The 16659-nt window shown below is 56.3% G+C and overlaps 1 protein-coding gene across 1 annotated transcript in view; it reads right to left on the bottom strand.

The window, feature by feature from the left end:
- Positions 1 to 16659, bottom strand: part of WDR1 (WD repeat domain 1) — a 43434-nt gene that overhangs the window by 11761 nt on the left and 15014 nt on the right. Inside the window, exons 4-10 of the mRNA XM_077878342.1 lie at positions 12758 to 12905; positions 11587 to 11767; positions 4016 to 4093; positions 3590 to 3670; positions 3025 to 3258; positions 2408 to 2500; positions 482 to 633 (exon numbers count right to left, since the gene is read on the bottom strand). Coding sequence (XP_077734468.1) covers positions 482 to 633; positions 2408 to 2500; positions 3025 to 3258; positions 3590 to 3670; positions 4016 to 4093; positions 11587 to 11767; positions 12758 to 12905 — 967 coding nt within the window. The remainder of the gene's footprint in view (positions 1 to 481; positions 634 to 2407; positions 2501 to 3024; positions 3259 to 3589; positions 3671 to 4015; positions 4094 to 11586; positions 11768 to 12757; positions 12906 to 16659) is intronic.

Below are 16659 nucleotides of genomic sequence, written 5' to 3'. Positions count from 1 at the left end.
ACCCTGCTCTCCGTCCTCCTCACTGTGCACAGGAAACTACAGATTATTTGCTAACAGCTACTACCCCAGCTCCAAGGATGGCCAATCCAAGGCACTGGAGCCAAGCCAAACCACACTGCCGCTTCCGCGGATCGCCCGGGTGCCTGTCTGTCGTTTAGAGCACCTGCCACGTGCCAGGAGCCTTTGAGGGCCGTGCCGGGCCTTCTCGTCCATCTCCTGTTACCTTCCTTTGCTGATGAGGAACAGAACAGGGAGGGCATGTGGGCTGAGATGCTCCGCCTGGCTTCCCAGGCAGAGGCTAGACTGAGCACCATCCCCACGGGCCACCTGGACTCTAACCTGGCCCCTGGCCCAGGGCCTAGCCACAGGAGTAGTATTCAGGGGGGAGCAGTGAGAGGAGCAAAGTGCCCTTGAGAGCGGCACGCAGTGCAGGCAAAGGCCTCCTCTTCCAGGGTATGCTCCGGCCCCCGGCCGCCCTCACCTGTAGTCCCTCAGCGTGAGGTTGGTGTACCGCACTGTGTCATCCATGCTGCAGCTCACCAGCTGCCCAGATTCGTCCACCGTCATCCTGGACACCTGGTTCGTGTGGCCCTTCCCAGCAAAGGAGTCATTCTCCCCTGTCTCTGAATCCCAGTAATGTGGGATGGGGGTTAAGGAAGAGCAGTCTCCTGGACTCAGGGTAGGCCCCACCGGGAAGGCCTGGCCATCCCACATTCAGGGCAGCATATTTGGGACAGGACTGTGAGCACAGGGCCCAAGGGGAAGTCTACATGACAAGTCTAGGTCTGAGTTCCAGAACAGATGCTCCGGTGAAGCTGCGAGACAGCCAGGCCATCAGTAGGCTGGAACTGGACCTCCTGCAGCAGTGCTGCACAAGGCCAAGGGAGCCAAGCAAGGAGGCGTGCGGATCCCTGCCAGCTAGGGGTACCCACGGATCACAAGCTGCCCATGATGGGCTCCCGTAGTGAGGGAACAGCTGCTCACTGGGCGCTGCACAGCTGAGCCCATGTTTACTCTGCTCTCTGTGGCGTGCTGTCAAGCTCACGACCGTCTGCAGGAGGCTGGCTGTCCCGCCCTGCTCAGTGGGTGCCAGCCAGGTGCCGCCAGGTAGCAGCCTGGAGCTGACGCACCCAGGCAGGGCTGGTTCACAGACTGAGTCGGAGGTGTTCAGGTAAGAGGGGTGTTTTAAGTGATGAGATTTTTCTTCTATAGAAACAACTGGAAATCTCATTTCAAATGAAGATTCTTGTCGCCTTCGAGAGCCACAGGCATGCTCCACTGCGAACATGTTCTTGTGACAGAGACCCCAGCACTTGATACCCAAGGACACATAAATGTCTGAGAGCATCAGAGGTCATGCCAGGGTGCACTGGCGCTGGAGTTGGGGAAGATCTGCAAGAGGAGGCGTAGCGCCAGGAGGGGAGCCAAGGCAGGGCAGCTGAGACGGCATGACTGCAGACTGGCACGCCGCACCAGGAGGGGCAGATTGCAGAGCCTTCTCTGCCCCTCATGTTAATCGCACTCCCCTATCCCTCCACACTCCCCTCCTTACATTTTATGGGGAAGAGGGTGACTTATCTGCCCTCCTACCCCAGGACTGCAGGGAGACCTCCCTAGCCTGGAGCTCTTTTGTGGAAACTGTGAAGCCCCACAGGGAAAAGTCAGCTCTGCAGAGGTGAGAAACATGGGGTTCCTGGACAGCCCCTGCCAGGAGGTAAGAAGCGTGTGGACTAGGACACGGTCCATACAGGTGCAGGCCTTTCACGCAGCTCCAGGGCCCCAATGTGGGCAGCAGAAGAGAAATGCTTGACGATGCGCCTGTGGTGACTACCTGCACCTCACTCTACAGACAACAGTCCTGGGAGGAGGGGGATACCGACCCCAGGGGTGCAAACACACAGTGGGGGCTTAGGGGCAGTTTCACATGCCTCTAGGGAAAGTCTCTTGGGACCACAAATACCTCACCCAGGAGAAGGGAGATGCAGGTCCCAGTCCCAGCTGCTGCCGACAAGCGGTGTGACTCTGGGGAAGGCACCTGAGCATGCTGAGCTTCTGTTCTCCATTTCTAAAATGGGGACAGTGCTGACAGGTTGTAGGTCCTACTGAATCCAGACTCCTGGCTCATGGCTTATGAGAGGGACCAGGCAGTACTAGGGGCTTGGGCGGGAGCAGCAGCTCCCTTCAGAGTTGAACAGCCACCTATTGCTGCACAGGGAGAAGTGACCCAGCAGGTGGAGGCTGCAGCCTGGAGCCAGGGGCCCCCAGCATGGACACAGCGCGCCTGAGCAGCCATGGCTGGTTGGAGCCCTGCTGCCACCACCTGGCTGGCTGGGCCCCCAGCTCCATGGGGACAGAAAAGTCCCCTCTCTCCTGCCAGTGGCCCTGGAGCCAGCTCTGTGAGTCAAAGGATATTAATGTGTCCATCGTGGCTCCCGGAGTAGATATAGGACTTGCCGCCGTTTTTATGCACCGTCAGACACTGGATGGATTTGCTGTGACCCTGTGGAGACAGACAGACGGGGTGGCATGGGCTGAGAACATGCCATTCTGCCTCTGCGACCTGCTGACCGCCCTACATGGACTGTGCCCTTGGGGGGGCGGGGGAACAAGGCAGAAGACCCTCGACACTGCGCCTGAGGTCAGTCCCAATACTGTGCCGCACGCAGTGTGCCCGCAAACACCTTCCAGGAGCCACGGCCAGCTTTTCCCCAGCTGACCGGCCATCTGACCGAACCTCAGCATGCAGCCCTTCCCTCCTGGCTGGCTCTTCTCCCCAGGACACAGGGACTCCTGACAGCAGGGTGTGGGCCACTGTCCCAATCCCCGCGGCCCAAGGGCCTGAGCCCCTAGCCTCCTTCTGCTAAACTCACACATTCCAAAGCAACTGACATCCTGCCCCTGACCAGACCCCCAGGGCCACCGGTGCCCCACTCAGCCTCACGCAGGTTCTCCCCTTCCCTCGCTGGGTGTGCACCTCTTTCTGCCAGCCCCTCCAGGCAGAGCCACTGCCTAGCGCAGCCTTACCTTAATGACCCGCAGGGGCTTGCTGGGGTTGTTCTTGTCCAGGTAATTGATGTACCCAGACAGGGAGATGCTGAGGAGGTGGTCCTTCTGCCACAAGCAGCCCAGCTGCTGGTCCAGAACGGTGGAGCCCATTGTAAACGTATTGACGACAGAGTTCACATTGACGTCCCAGATCTTAGAGGTTTTGTCTCCGGAAGCAGAGAGCAAATGGGTGCTATCAGGGCTCCAACTGATCTACTCAAATGAAACCGTGGGCTACATGTCAGCGAGCACAGAGGGGGAAGGGGCTTCTGAAAGCAGCCCACCCACCACCTCCATTTCTGAGCAGGGAGAAGCCAAGCCCAGGAGGGACCCGGGGGGACCAGTGTCCAGGTGCCAGCTCCTACCGCTGGCTTCTCGAGGCCACGACACCCTTTCTGTGTGCCCCTGAAGCGCTCTCCCACCGCCCCTACCTCAATGTCCCTCACACTTCACGCTTTTAATCTCCCAAGTTGTGAGCCAACAACTGCAAACATGGCCTCGGCCCCGCCACAGTCACAGTCCCACAACACAGATCCGTACTCACAGCGTAAATGCCTCCATCATGAGCCTTGTCTCCTCCCAGGGCACACACTTTCTCTCCTGTCTTCCCGTCGTAGATGTAGATCTTTCAAGGAATAACACACATGTGGGTCACAGGTGGGAGGATGCTCTCACCAGCTGGCACTCGAAATGAGCTCTTCCTTGTCCCTGGCTCTACCGTCAAGAATTTGCTACTGTGACTCTTAAAAAAGGAATCTGAAATACGTGCTAACAGGCGGAGTTTCCAGCTCCATTTAAAAGGAGAAAAATGGAAAGGGGTCCCCCACGCTGTGATGACACAGCCCAGGAACCGAGCGCTTCCAGGAGGGGGATGAGGGGAGAGTCCTAGTCCCTCCTGGGAGGTCTGTCTGCCTGGAACAGCTGGGAGGCGGTCAGATGAGCCCCCACTGCACCGGGCCCCGGGCCTCACCTGGCCATCTGCACTGGCCGTGGCAAATCTGTTCCCATCAGGAGAGAATCGCACACAGTTGACAAAGCGGTTGTGGTCCTGCGGGAAAGCGTATGCATACGGTTATTCACCTGATGACAGGAGGTTCTAGGAGTTTCCTTATGAAATATGCAGCCTGCTTCAAACATCTGCTCTGGCTGCCAATGTGAAGTGTGAGTCCATGGGAAGACCTCCGAGTTTCACTACACAAGCCCGAGGCGGCTCCTGACTCACTGGGAGGTCTGCTTCAGCCTGCCTGCCTTGGCCCAGGCCCATCTGTGCCAGGAGGCTGTCCCCCCGCTAGGCCTCCCCTCCCCACGCTTGGTGGCTATGCTGGGTTCCCCTCATCCTCATCCCCAGCCCAGAACCCTAGGCCTCTTCCCTGAGTCTCCAAGCCAACACACAGTAGGTGCCCAGTGGGATCAGGATGGAGCAGACCTAAGGGAGGTTCCGAAGAAATTAAACAATGGTCTTGCATTTTCAGGGAGTAAGACTCCAAATGATCTCCAGGAATGATTCCCTTTCCCAAATAAGTAAATTCACTTTCCTCCATCAAGGGTTTGCCTAAGAAAATATCCTCTAAACACTCCCCCGCCGCCTCCCCACCTGCAAGCCCCCTTTAGCAAACTACTGACTCTCCTCAAAGTAGGAAGGGCCAAGGGCTTCGGCAGGTATCAACACCTAACCTCAGGAAGAACACCGCTGCCCACCCCTGCCCACACCTCGCCCTCCAAGACCAAGCACTGAGCGAAAATCAGAAGCTGCTCTCAGAAAGGCTTACACCTGTCTGGGTCATGTTCGAGGCGGAATCGTGAAGTGGTGCTAACCTGTGCACAGAAACCTCCTTAGGAAAGAGGGTCTGTGCAGATGAAATCGAGTTACAGTGAGGTCTGTAGGGCGGCCCTGATGCAATGACTGGTGTGGGACACAATGCAATTGTGTCCCAATTGAGGGGGATCGGAACAGACACAGGCAGAGGGTGGGGAGGGAAGAGCAAGTAAAGATGGAGGAGACCAGGGAAAGAATCTAGAAGGAGTCAGGGGAACACAAGCCTGCTAACACCTGATCTCAGGCTCTGGCTTCCAGAATCGGGAATAATTTCCCAACGAAGCCCCTGGTCTGTAGTACTCTGTTATGGCGGCCCCAGGACACTAACAGGTAAACACATCATCTGTAGCGCTCCTGTAATAACAACCCTCCAAGGACACTATGCTCGCTGCACTGCTGAAGACACCCAGGCCAGGAAGGAGAAATGGGGGCCAGGACCCTAAGGAGGTGAGCCACAGAGCCAGGATCAGAGGAATCCATGTGTCTGCAGAGGTCTACCGGGAAGGGGAGCAGAACAGTCATCCCTAAGTTGGAGTTTCCCTGGTGTAGGTAGCTCTGGTCCCGTGGAACCACGAGACTGCCATCTCTACCCGCTGACACTTCTAGGCCAGGCACCTTGGGCCCCACGGCAATTGGTCCAGAGCTGGTGCACAAAGCCAGCCCCGCATCCTGCTCTTCAGCAATCCCATCACTTCCCTCAGCTGACAAGGCCAGAAGCAGCTAACGCTTCATGTCATTCAGAGGGATCCCCTGCAGGGGCAGACACAGAAAAGCCTGAGCACTCTGAGCCCCGTGACACTGGTGATCCACACAAGCTGGCTTTCTGTCCTGCCTCCTCTAAGCGAGCACTGTTGTGGGGGCTGAACCGTGCTCTGACTGAAGAGCCTGTCCTCTGGGGCATTGTCATCAGTGCCTGTGACAGAGATGCGGGGGTGGGGGGGGTGGGGGGGGGTGGCTAGTGGCTTCAGCCTGAATGTGGCCCTGGTTTTGTGACCACTGGGAGCAGTCCTGTTACTAACATGCCACCCACCTGCCTCCCAGGGCCCAGCCTCAACCAGGCCAGGTCTGTAGGGTGACAGCAAGGCCACGGACCTGAGCTTCTGGTTGTGCTCATCTGTGTCAAGGCTGACCTTCCCTGCCCTGAGGTATTGTGCTCCATGTTTCACAGCAGGTGCAATCCACCAATCCAAGCCACAGTGGAACGGATCTGCTTTCGAAACCAGGATCTCTCAAGCCCTCCTGACTGTCTGCTTCCACCACTGCCCCTGTCACTCATTACCTTACTGCTGCACAGGTCTTGGGGAGCCTCCAGGCGCCTCCTAGGAGACAACCAGGGTCAGAGAGAACCTGAGTCTCTTGTTTTTCTTCCAGAACTCTCGACTCGACTGCACTGCCTCTGGGGCCTGGGCAGGCCGGGCGCCTTGTGGCAGAGCCACCCAGGTCCAATCCTTACTGGTCAAATGCCAAATACCACCGTGGTACCATCCACTCAAGGCTACAAGGGAGCTGGCCACAGCTGACCCAGGGAAGTAGGGATCCTATCCCCAAGAACTGGGATGCCCAAAGAATACACAACAGATGGAGCAGATCATCTCACTCGTTTTGCTGCTTCCCTGGTTTCAGGAATGTTCCTATACCCCAAGCCCAGCTCACAAGTTAGGATGCCCTCCTGAAGAGACCCAAGCCCGGCACCTGCCCACAACCACCCAGCGGCCAGAGTAATCCCATTATGATGCTGCTGTCTCTCCTCAGAAAGGCTTTCTCCCCTGATCATCTGCCTCCATCTCTCTGGATCTGGTTCCTCACAGTACTCAGCATCCCTGATGTTTAGGGAGCATTGCGTATGATGGGTTTGTGGCCATCCTCTGCTGAGACATGGCATGGCCCTCCTCAGGCCCCGGAACAAGGCAGCCTTTTGGGCAAGCCTAGGTTTGGTGAGGGCCAGAAACAGCAGATGCGCCCCTCCCCCCCGGGACTAGGTGCTATGTGAACCCAAGGTCTCTGGCTTTAGAAACTCCTCTCCGTCAGCTTTTCCCGCAGCTTGAGCCAAGAGTCCAAATGAGCAGGAAACTACTGTCTGCTCCTGAAATAGCCCACTTAAAGGGAAACAGCCGGGAACAGCCCATTAACCAAAAAAGTGAGGGCTAAAAATAGCCTATTCCACAGGGAGGTGAGGCCTGAGTACAAAGAAGGAAGGGTCTGGGGGGTAAGGTACAGGGAGGGTCCAGACACTTGCCAGGCTTCCTCTGGTGGCCCAGCCCAGCCACCACCCACTGAGCTAGGGCTCACAGCCCCTGGCCCTTCTCATGCTCCCTGGAAGAGTCACAGCACCACCCTGCAGGCCATCCCCCGATGTGGAAGGCCCTCGGTTTCTGGTCTACACCTGCCCTCCCATCAGTCACAGCCGACAAGAGCTCTGGCGGGGACCGAGTCAGTGGATCCTCCCTAGAATCCCCTGCTGTCACTATCCCTCCCCCATCATCACCTGACCCACAGTCACCCCTTCCTGACACTGAGAACAGAGTCCTGAAGCCATTAGGTAATAAGTAATGTACCTGAGCCCATGTCACAGATAGGGTCAGAGCACCACTGGGCTCCATGGCCTGACTCCAGCGAGCACAGGCAGACGAGCTGGTGTCAGCTCAGGTGTCCCCTCTGGGAACCCTCCCTGGTTTCACTGGCCTCAGCTGTCCCCTGAATGTACAATTGCTATTAACATACTGAAATGCCCTGCCCACCTGTCTTGTTCCCTGTCATGAGTTCACGGAGGGAGAAATAGGCTCTGATGCCTGCGTACACCTCCTCATCCTCCCTGAGCTCAGCACAAGCTCCATAGTTGGTGCTCTGAAAATGGGTTCCCGTCTTCACCTGAAACGGCCTCACCTTCCTTCAGTGGACGGTCCCCTCCACACCTGGCTTCGCCCTCACTCTGTGAAGTCTTCCCCGTAAGGGGCTTGGAGGGGTAGCAACACATCCTTCATTTGCTTCAGCTTGGCTGAGAAGCACAGAAATGACCCCCCCTCCTCTGCCTGCCTCTTTTGCCACCCTGGACAGGCCAGTTCATCTACCACTTTGCTCTAGAGAAAGGGACATGAAGCTTGTCCATGTGAGCTTGGCCAGGCCACTCCCCTGCCGTCAGCCACAGCCTGCTGAGGAGGAGACCTGCCCTGCCGACCCCCAGAGTGACCAGCACTAATGCACCCATGGCTCTCTGAAAAGCAAGACCAGCAGATGCAAGGGTGGAAGGCAGAATGGCTAAGGATGAGGCAGGGTATTGTGTGGGCCCTATCCGGGGTCAGGACAAAGTAGGCATCTGATACAATTTGAAGGAACGACATTGCTGCTTCTGCCCCGTTGTGAGTCAGAAAACAGGAAAAATAGGAACAGAAAATCCTGCGTATCAGAGCTCCAATTTTAATTAACTGTCTAGAAAGGCAATGCCTCTAATAATAGCCAAGACGGATTTCTAGCTCAACTCACCTCCACTGTGTAGAAGGAAGTGGGGCACCCCTACCTAGAGCCACCTGTGATAGGTGAGAGCACGTAGGTGGCAGGGGACAGCCACTCCGGGAGCAGCCGACCACACCACACAGCACGCCTGGGTGGAGAAGACACACCAGGTGTCCCCGCTGCCATAGGTGTGCTCAGTCTGCTCTCACAAATACAGACTGGAAGTTTCCACTTTCTGATCACACAGCCATAGACTGGACAAATGGGCCCAAAGTAATTGAGTGCCGACTGAGCAATCGTTGAATGAGACAAACTATCCTACTGACCGTAACACCTGGCTGTGGGACGGGACACAGTCTTTCCAAGGGCCAGCTCCATAAGGGGCGTCCACGATCAGTCCCAGCAGCCAACCTGCTCGGCCGACAGAAGAGGAAGCACAAGGCCAGAGGAGCACTGAAAGTTGTCCAATGCCCCCGAGGGCTAGGTGCACAGACGAGGCAGGCAAGCTAGCCAAGCATCGGTTACAGGGCCGAGAGAGGCAAGGAGAAATTCTTGCTGCAGAAGCAGGAGTAGGTAAGGGCCTACCTGCCCCTTTTTTCTCAGGTCCCCCAAGGGACCTTGTCCACAGAATGCTAGAGGCAGAGGCAGTGAGGCCCAAAGTCTCCATGCCATATGGTCTCCTATGACCCTTGGAAGCCACCTCCCCCCAGGTGGCCCACGGCATCTGTAACGTGGGTGGGCCGGGGCCTATTGCATGTAAAGGGTCCTCCATCCCATCTTCCTGCAGCCTCTTGAGCCCACAGCACATTTAGGCAAAAGGAAAACTAACACTAATTGACCGCCTGAGGGCCTAGCAGAGTCTGGGTGAAGCTGATCCATGACTCAGCTCTGGAGGAACCAGAAGTCTACGCTCGTTCTGCACCACGTGAGCAGCCGGTTTAAGCCAGTAAACTCAAGAATAAAAAAGAAAAGCAATTCGACCCCCCACTCAGGCCAGCAGGATGGACAAGTGGTCTGACTTGAGAATGTATGGTCACTCTGGTTTGTCTGAAATAGTGCTTTCACTTCCCCTTGGGTACTCACACCACCAACGTTTTACTTTAGCACGTACTGAACTTGAGAACACAATTTACTCTTTTTCAAGGCAGCAATTTGAGGGCAACCCCTCTGTGCTCTGGACATGCTCACCCCTTATCTCACGGTGTTAAACACGGTCAAAGGAAGACAGCAAGGAGCTGGGGCCTAGACAGGCAGGCAGCCAGCCATCCACTACAGCTGTACCCTGGGGTTTCCAGGGTCCAGGGCAGATATATGTGGGTAAGTCAGACTGATCCACACAGTTGTCAACAATTTACAAGGCATTGTGGGTTGGTGTGGGGGGCCCCGAGTGTTCTCCCATCCATTATACACTGGCCAACTGAGTCTGTTACAATCTTCTCTGACAGAAGCCCAGAGAACTCCCCATGGACACTCAGACGTTCACCAGCATCTCACATCTTCCCACAGCTCTGTGGGGCCATAGGGGGAGAGCCATCACTGTCCCATCTCCTGAGGGGACCCAGACACACCACTAGCCCATCCAGGGGTCACAGAGACAGACAGCTGCAGCGCTGGGCTGCCACCCAGTGTCCCCCCCTCCTGGTCCGCAGCCAAGTCCTTACGCAGGACCCATGGGTGACAGGCTCCACAGGCAGGCTTGAGGGCAAGGCTGTGTGCCCATACTCGACACAGGTGCCAGCTGGGCAAATGTCTGTACCTGACACCCCTGGGCCGTGCTCTCATGTTGGAAAGGAAGCCAGAAAGAGAAAGAATATTCCAGCTAAGTTCCCAGGAGAGCACAAGAAGAAGGCTGACAGTATGGTGAAGTGACAGGTTTTCGCTGACTGGACTCAAACCTGGCTCTGCTTACTTGCCACTGAGCTTGCTCTGTGCCGGGCTCGGCCTACATTTGCTAAGAGGAAGTGATCTTCCTCTTCCCCCAGGGTGGGGGTTCGAGCCCCACCGGCCTATGGCCCAGATCAACCAAGTGAAATCAAACAGTGGGGGGGGGGGGGGGGGGGGGGGAGAGACAGCCTCCTGTTGCCACAGAAATGTCCTATCTCCCTCCTCCTCGCTCTCCTGGGTGCCAGGCAGGCTGTTCAGTTATCTAACTCATCCCACAGTACCTCTAACCTGCACTTAGTAAATACTGACCTTGAACCACAGCCTTGGACAAAACCCTCACCGCCCACCAACCAGGCAGCAGCCACAAGAACCACGGCAAAAGGACCTCCGAGCTGCACAGCCCGCAGGGCACAGAAAACTTGGCTGTGCTTCCCACGCAGCCAGCCTGGCCCTGGCTCAGGGGCCCTGGGGATGGAATGGAGTCTGTTTCACTACCAGCAGAGGACCCCGCAGAGCCCTGCTGTACCTGAGCTGAGGTGTGCACTGGAAATTCTGCCCACGGCCCAAGTGCTACCCTGTGGGGACCTGCTCAGGAAGCGGCATCATCCTTTCCAGCCACACCCTGCCCTCGGTTTATGAATCACTGCATTCAATCGTCCAAGTAAACAGTCCCCACTGAGTCACTTTAAGGACATTTTCTCATTTAATCCTTGATGAGGTAGGACAGGGAATGGCTCTGGACCCGTAGGCAGCCCTGTGCAGTTAAGTTCATGGTTAAAATGCACTAATATCGATGTCCCCCACACCCACCTTGTAGATGGGAAAAGTGAGGCTGAGGTTGACCCTTAATCCAACCAGGGAGGAGGTTCAGAGCTGAGACACTCTTCTAAGGCGTCTTCTACAGGCAAAGCATCTAACTCTCCACATTGCATGTCACATTCCAGCTGTGACCCTGCTCTCATCATCTCACCAGAGGAGACAAGTCCAGGTGTCCCTGGAAGCTCACCAGCTCCACCACTGGGGAGGCTCAGCAGGTCTCTAGTTGGCGGAGCCAAGCCTGGGTTACCCCTTTCTAACAAAGGCTCTTCTAGGCCAGGATGCTCTTCTGATCACGGGGCATCAGAGATGCGCCCTCCCTGCAACCCCAGAAACACAAAGGTCTCCCAGGGTGGGCCCCTCCCTGCTGAAAGCACCCTTGTTGGCCTGTGCACAGGGCCACATGGGCTGGGGGCTAGTGTGCTGTCCCCCATCACCTGAAGCTCCCCTATAAACCCCACTTCCATCCACACATCATAGCATCAATGGCACGTGCCCACAACCCTGCCATCGGTATCTGCAGGCCTAGACTGCTGGTTTCACATGCAAACCACCCCAGGGGGCAGTCCACTTACGCCGATTGTAAACTTGAACTTGAATGGTGGCCCCTCAAAGAACGCGGCACAGTTATCATCACTGCCCGTGGCCAGCCGATACGGTCTGCTCTGCTTGATGTCCACGCTATTGATGACCTTGTTGTGTCCTGTGATCTCGCCCACAGAAGAGCCACTGTCCCATAGGAAGACGGCTCCAAACCTGTACCCAAAGAGAGGACCACAGGAAGAAAACAATCAGCGCTGGGAGTGATGGGGGAGATGTGGGCTGCCGAACGGCCAAAGCTTGGGGGTGGAGAGGGGAGACCCACCACAGCTGTGGCTGGACACACCGTGGTTTCGGCTGTGTGCCCTATCTGTCAAAGAATCTGAGCACGGGCGCCCCTGGCAGGGACTGGACGTCTGCGTCTACGTGGTCCACGGCCAACAAGCCTCCCATGTGGACAGTCCCCTACAGACACTTGCCAGGGCTTATCAATTTCCTAACGGTTTCACTGGGCAGTATTTACAAACTGCCATCGCTCTGAGAAAGGAGAGGATACCTTGCTGTCAGCGGACACCCAATGAAAATGTACTGCGGGGGTTACTTTGTGACTGAATGAAAATGGAATTGGTTGGACCAGATGACCTGAAAACAGTGGAAGAACTGCCACCTGCAGGAGCACACAGTAAAAATAGCCTCTGAGTAAGGGAAACGAGGTGCGTGCCTGCCAGGTCCAAGTGTTTGCCACAGCCGTAGTGCCCTGGAGGGGCCCTGACCCGTGGTACTGACGCTGCTTGTCACCGGACCCCTGAGTACGGCCACTGCCAAGGGCCACCCTACCCTATTTCCACTTGTCCCCTTTTCCCATGTAATGTTGCACCACCTTTGGGGACGTGCCCAAACCCCTTGCAGGCATGTGTGGCTGTGTGGTCTGCTGGGAGGGACCCCAAGGATGTTCTTCAGGCTCCCTCCCACTTTCTCCCTTCCTGCTGACTGGAGCGTGAATGTTCCAGGAGGTGAGGAACCAAGGATGTCAGAGACAGAGAGGGAATGTGCCTGGGCCCCAAGAGGCCAGGCCCCATGGGAACGCACACACACTTGTCCAGGTCCAGGCTGGCACAGGTGTCACTGTTCCCCTCCCAGCCAGGACACCCAGGAGGAAAGCAAAGACAAAACGCGGGCAGGGAGGGGCCAAGGCCAGAGACTCACTTCTCCCTTCCTTCCCCGACCACTGCGATCCTCTTACTGTCTTCTGTCCAAGCAATGTCCTTGATCTTCCCAGCAAAAGGCTGATACTCATACTTTAAGAGGTGCTCCTTCTGCGTGGTATCCCAGATCCTCAGCTTTCCAGATACATCTGTGGACACAACAGGGTGGCGAGAGCCAGGTTCATCACTGGGCCAGGGCCATGTGGGCACAAGGCACACCCACACAGTGCTGTCCAGGGGTTCACAGGCTTGCTGGAGTTACCCCAGGATGCAGCTGGGAAGAGGGACCTGTTTCAGGTAAGTAAAATCTACCACTGGTCAAGCAGAGCCTGTGGCCTCTGTGAGGACCACTTCTGGGCCTCTGCAGTTCACCAGCCATCAGCTGAATGACAAGCCCTGTGCGGGATCAGAAAGTCAAGACACACCAAGGCACACCCCAAGGCATCAGGAAGCAGTCTGGTTCTAAAATGCTAGTAATCTCAAGGGGGGATCAAAATGGTAGAAGGGCCTTGGGCAGCTTTCTTAAGGTCTGGGACTGAAGTTCTTCGTTTGCCAAATGTGATGACAATACTAGTGACAGCTGCCTCTCCGGCGCAGTGGCTGAGCTAACAAGGAGCAGAGCTGTGTGTGGCTGGCGCGGGCCATGATTTGCATGCAGCCCCCACCTGGGCTCCCCTCCAGCGCCTTGCCTGCACCCTCCCGCTGGCACCCCCGCATCTACAGCATCTAGGGCAAGGCGCATCCCACAGCCCAGATGACTGAGGTGTGAGCAGGATCCTTGTGTGAGGCACGCCAGGAGGGTGGTACTACAGGCAGATCAGAAGCCAGGCTTCTCCTCCGGGATTACTAATAAAGGAACGGGATGGGGAGGGAGAGGCACACCCTTCCCTTCCCAGAAGGATCCTGTCACCAAGATCTGAGACCAAACCCAACATAGCCCTTTCCAAATTAGCATGAGGATGGAGGATTTTACACTAACTCCTCAGGCTTAAATCCTCAGGCCAGACTGGGTCTGGGGACAAGTCCTCTCAGTAGGTAGGCTCCCGTGGGTTCCCAGGATCCCCAGGCCCACTTTAGCACAGAACAGCTTCTGTCTTCCCATCCAGGCCGCAGAGCTGAGGGAGGAGACAGAGGCTGCAGGGCCCTCCACGGGTGGCAAACACCACCTTACCCCTACAACTGCACCTACCAGAGGAGAAACGACAGTGCCACCTGGGGTGGGGGTAGCGGACTGCTGCAGAGAAGGGAACACGAGTTAGCATATGTGCAGTCTCAGCCTAGCACTTGGTTATGCTGTGGGTGCTCGCTGCAAGCTGGCCATTGCTCTGCAGGCCACCCGAGACCCGGGCTCACCCAGGGGACACCGACTGCCATGTGAGGAGCACTACCTGAAGGGCCCCGGGGGCCCTCGGCCTCTCCAGGTGAGGTCCAAGAAGGCTGCCTGGTGGAGGTGAGTTCCAAAGATGACCTGGAACTAGGTAAGTCCCTAACAAACAGGCCAGAGGGAAAGGACAGGAAGAGGCAGAGGCTAGAGCATCAGAAAAGGAGCAGCACCGTGTGTGTGCAGGAAGGACACACGTGTGCACGTGGTTTTGTGCTCACACTCATGCACACATTAGGCCGTGTGGTCAGCCAGGCTCAGGCTGGTCCAGGGGGCTCTACAGCCCAGCGGAATCAGCGTCCACAGCTCAGGCTGACGGGGTCCCACCCTCCTGGACAGGACAGAGCCAGCTTTCCTGCCTCCCCGGGGCCCTGCCAGCCACTTCCTGCTCCTCGGGGGGGCTCAGGCTCCTCTCCAGGCTGGCACCAGTCATCTTCCCACTGCCTCCCCGGGTGGGCCCTGCTTGCCCCATGAACCCTTCTGAGGAGGGCTGACAATGGCCCATACTTTCAGGTGTACAATTTAGTGACTCGCCAGGCTGATACATTACGCTGCGCGCAGAGCAGGTGTAACTGCCATCTGACCCGATGTATCTCCCGACTGTGTTCCCCGTCCTGCGCCCTGTATCCCCAGGCTCCCTCATCCCATTCCTGGAAGCCCGTGTCTCTCTCCCTCCTTCCGCCCCTCCCTGCTGGCAACCACCCGTGTGTTCTCTGTATTTATAGTCTGATTCTGCTTTTGTTTGTTCTTTTTCCTTTCTTAGATTCCACTCCTAAGTGAAATCATACAGTCTTTGCCTTTCCCAGTCTATTTTACTTTAATACCCTCTAGGGTCTCCCATGGTGTCTGGGATGGCACGATCTCATCCTCCTTTAAGACTGCATCACGATTCTATCGTATACATATGCATAGTTTCTGTATCCGTTCATCTATTCAGGGACACTTAAGTTGCTTTTATACACTTTATTCTTTTTGGAAGCAGCTGGGGCCAGAAAGAGAGTGGGGCTTGGAGACCAGGCACTTGGGCCCCGATGAGGATGGCAGCCCCCTGCAGTCACAATACAGACTAGGTGCCCACGGGTGCCAAGGCCCATGCTAAGTTCCGGGGATACAACAAAGACACCTGCCCGGGGCCAGAGACAACAGGGACAAAGTACCTTCTGTCCACCGCTGGGAAGGCATCTCCCCCTCCAGATAATACACCGCCCCAAGGGGAAAGGTTTGGGTGAGCCTGCCCCCTGCCCCCTCTCCTCAGCAGCTTAGCAACATGGTGGGGTAGCAATGGGGAGCAGCGAGCGAGATGGGCCTTCCAGTGCCTGCTGAGGCCCTCTGCTCTTCAGCTCCGCAGCCTGGTCTCTCCTCTACGTTCCTCACCTGAGCAACCCTTAACTACCCCCCCTGCCCCCCGCCTCTAGGAAATCTGCCATTCTGCAGCCTGGGTGCACTACTCTGAGGGCAGCCTGGGACTCACAGCCCTGGTGGGTGCCCAAGGGACTGAGCGTGCGGCATAGACCACTAGCACAGAAGACAGGGCTAGAAAAAGGGAATTGGATGTGCCCTGGAAATGGCTCTGCATGAGACAACAGGGTACCATGGGCCATGTCAATCCAAAGGCAAAGACTGACCACTTTGTTGAGGGCTGGGGGACTAGCCCCTGGCATGGACTTCTCACACAGCAGGCCTTCTGGAAGGTTCCATCATTCAGTACAAACACCGACCATCAGACTTACAGGAATCTAAAGGTCCCACAGAAGGCTGGAACCCCAACTGGGAGCAAGCCACAGGCCTCCAGAGGTGGGACTCCCACCTCAACCCCAGGGGAACCCCAGGTAACAGGTAACCCACTTAGCCAGAGAGCATAGCACTTTCTCAGCCTCCCTCCTCTCACTCCAAACCCTACACAATCACACTATTTTTAGCCCAGGACCTAATCCCTGCAGTGAAGGTTGGTCTTCATTCAATTCAAAGGACCAGCTAGAAACATAAATATGATCTCTGCATGCAGCCCAAACCTCCCTCAGTTCCTCTACCAAATCAGGGTGCTTTCATGAGAAAAAAAATGTCAAACTGATCCTTTACTTATGTGAATTGCCCTTTGTAATGGTCTCTGTGCCAGCCTGCCTCATTGATTTAGCATTAGGATGTGAAGAGCCCAGATTTCTGGTAGATGGAGCACCGTGCCCTGGGATGCAGGAGTGCAGGCCTGGGCTCCCAAGTGATTCAGCAGCCGGGCCTGCAGCTCCAAGTGCCAGGGCAGAGAAGCTACGCCAAACAGGCAGTGGGGCCCTCGCCAACCACACTTCTCTTATGAGAAGACGACATAATTTTAAAAGGAACCAAGGCCACGTCTTGGGGCCTTCAAGGAAAAGGTATTTTGCTGGCATGCAGGGCCGGAAAAAAAAAAATACACAGTTAAAATGAATCAAGGCATATAAATTAGAGCAAGTTTTACAGATGGAGTTGGAGTAGGTCTAAACACCAACATCATTAAGTGCCCACTTTGGGCCAGACTCCCAGCCAAG

The sequence above is a fragment of the Canis aureus genome, chromosome 2 (genome assembly GCF_053574225.1).
Source record: "Canis aureus isolate CA01 chromosome 2, VMU_Caureus_v.1.0, whole genome shotgun sequence".
Taxonomy (NCBI): domain Eukaryota; kingdom Metazoa; phylum Chordata; class Mammalia; order Carnivora; family Canidae; genus Canis; species Canis aureus.
Note: the sequence above shows the minus strand (reverse complement) of the source record. Positions and strands in the feature narration are given on the sequence as shown.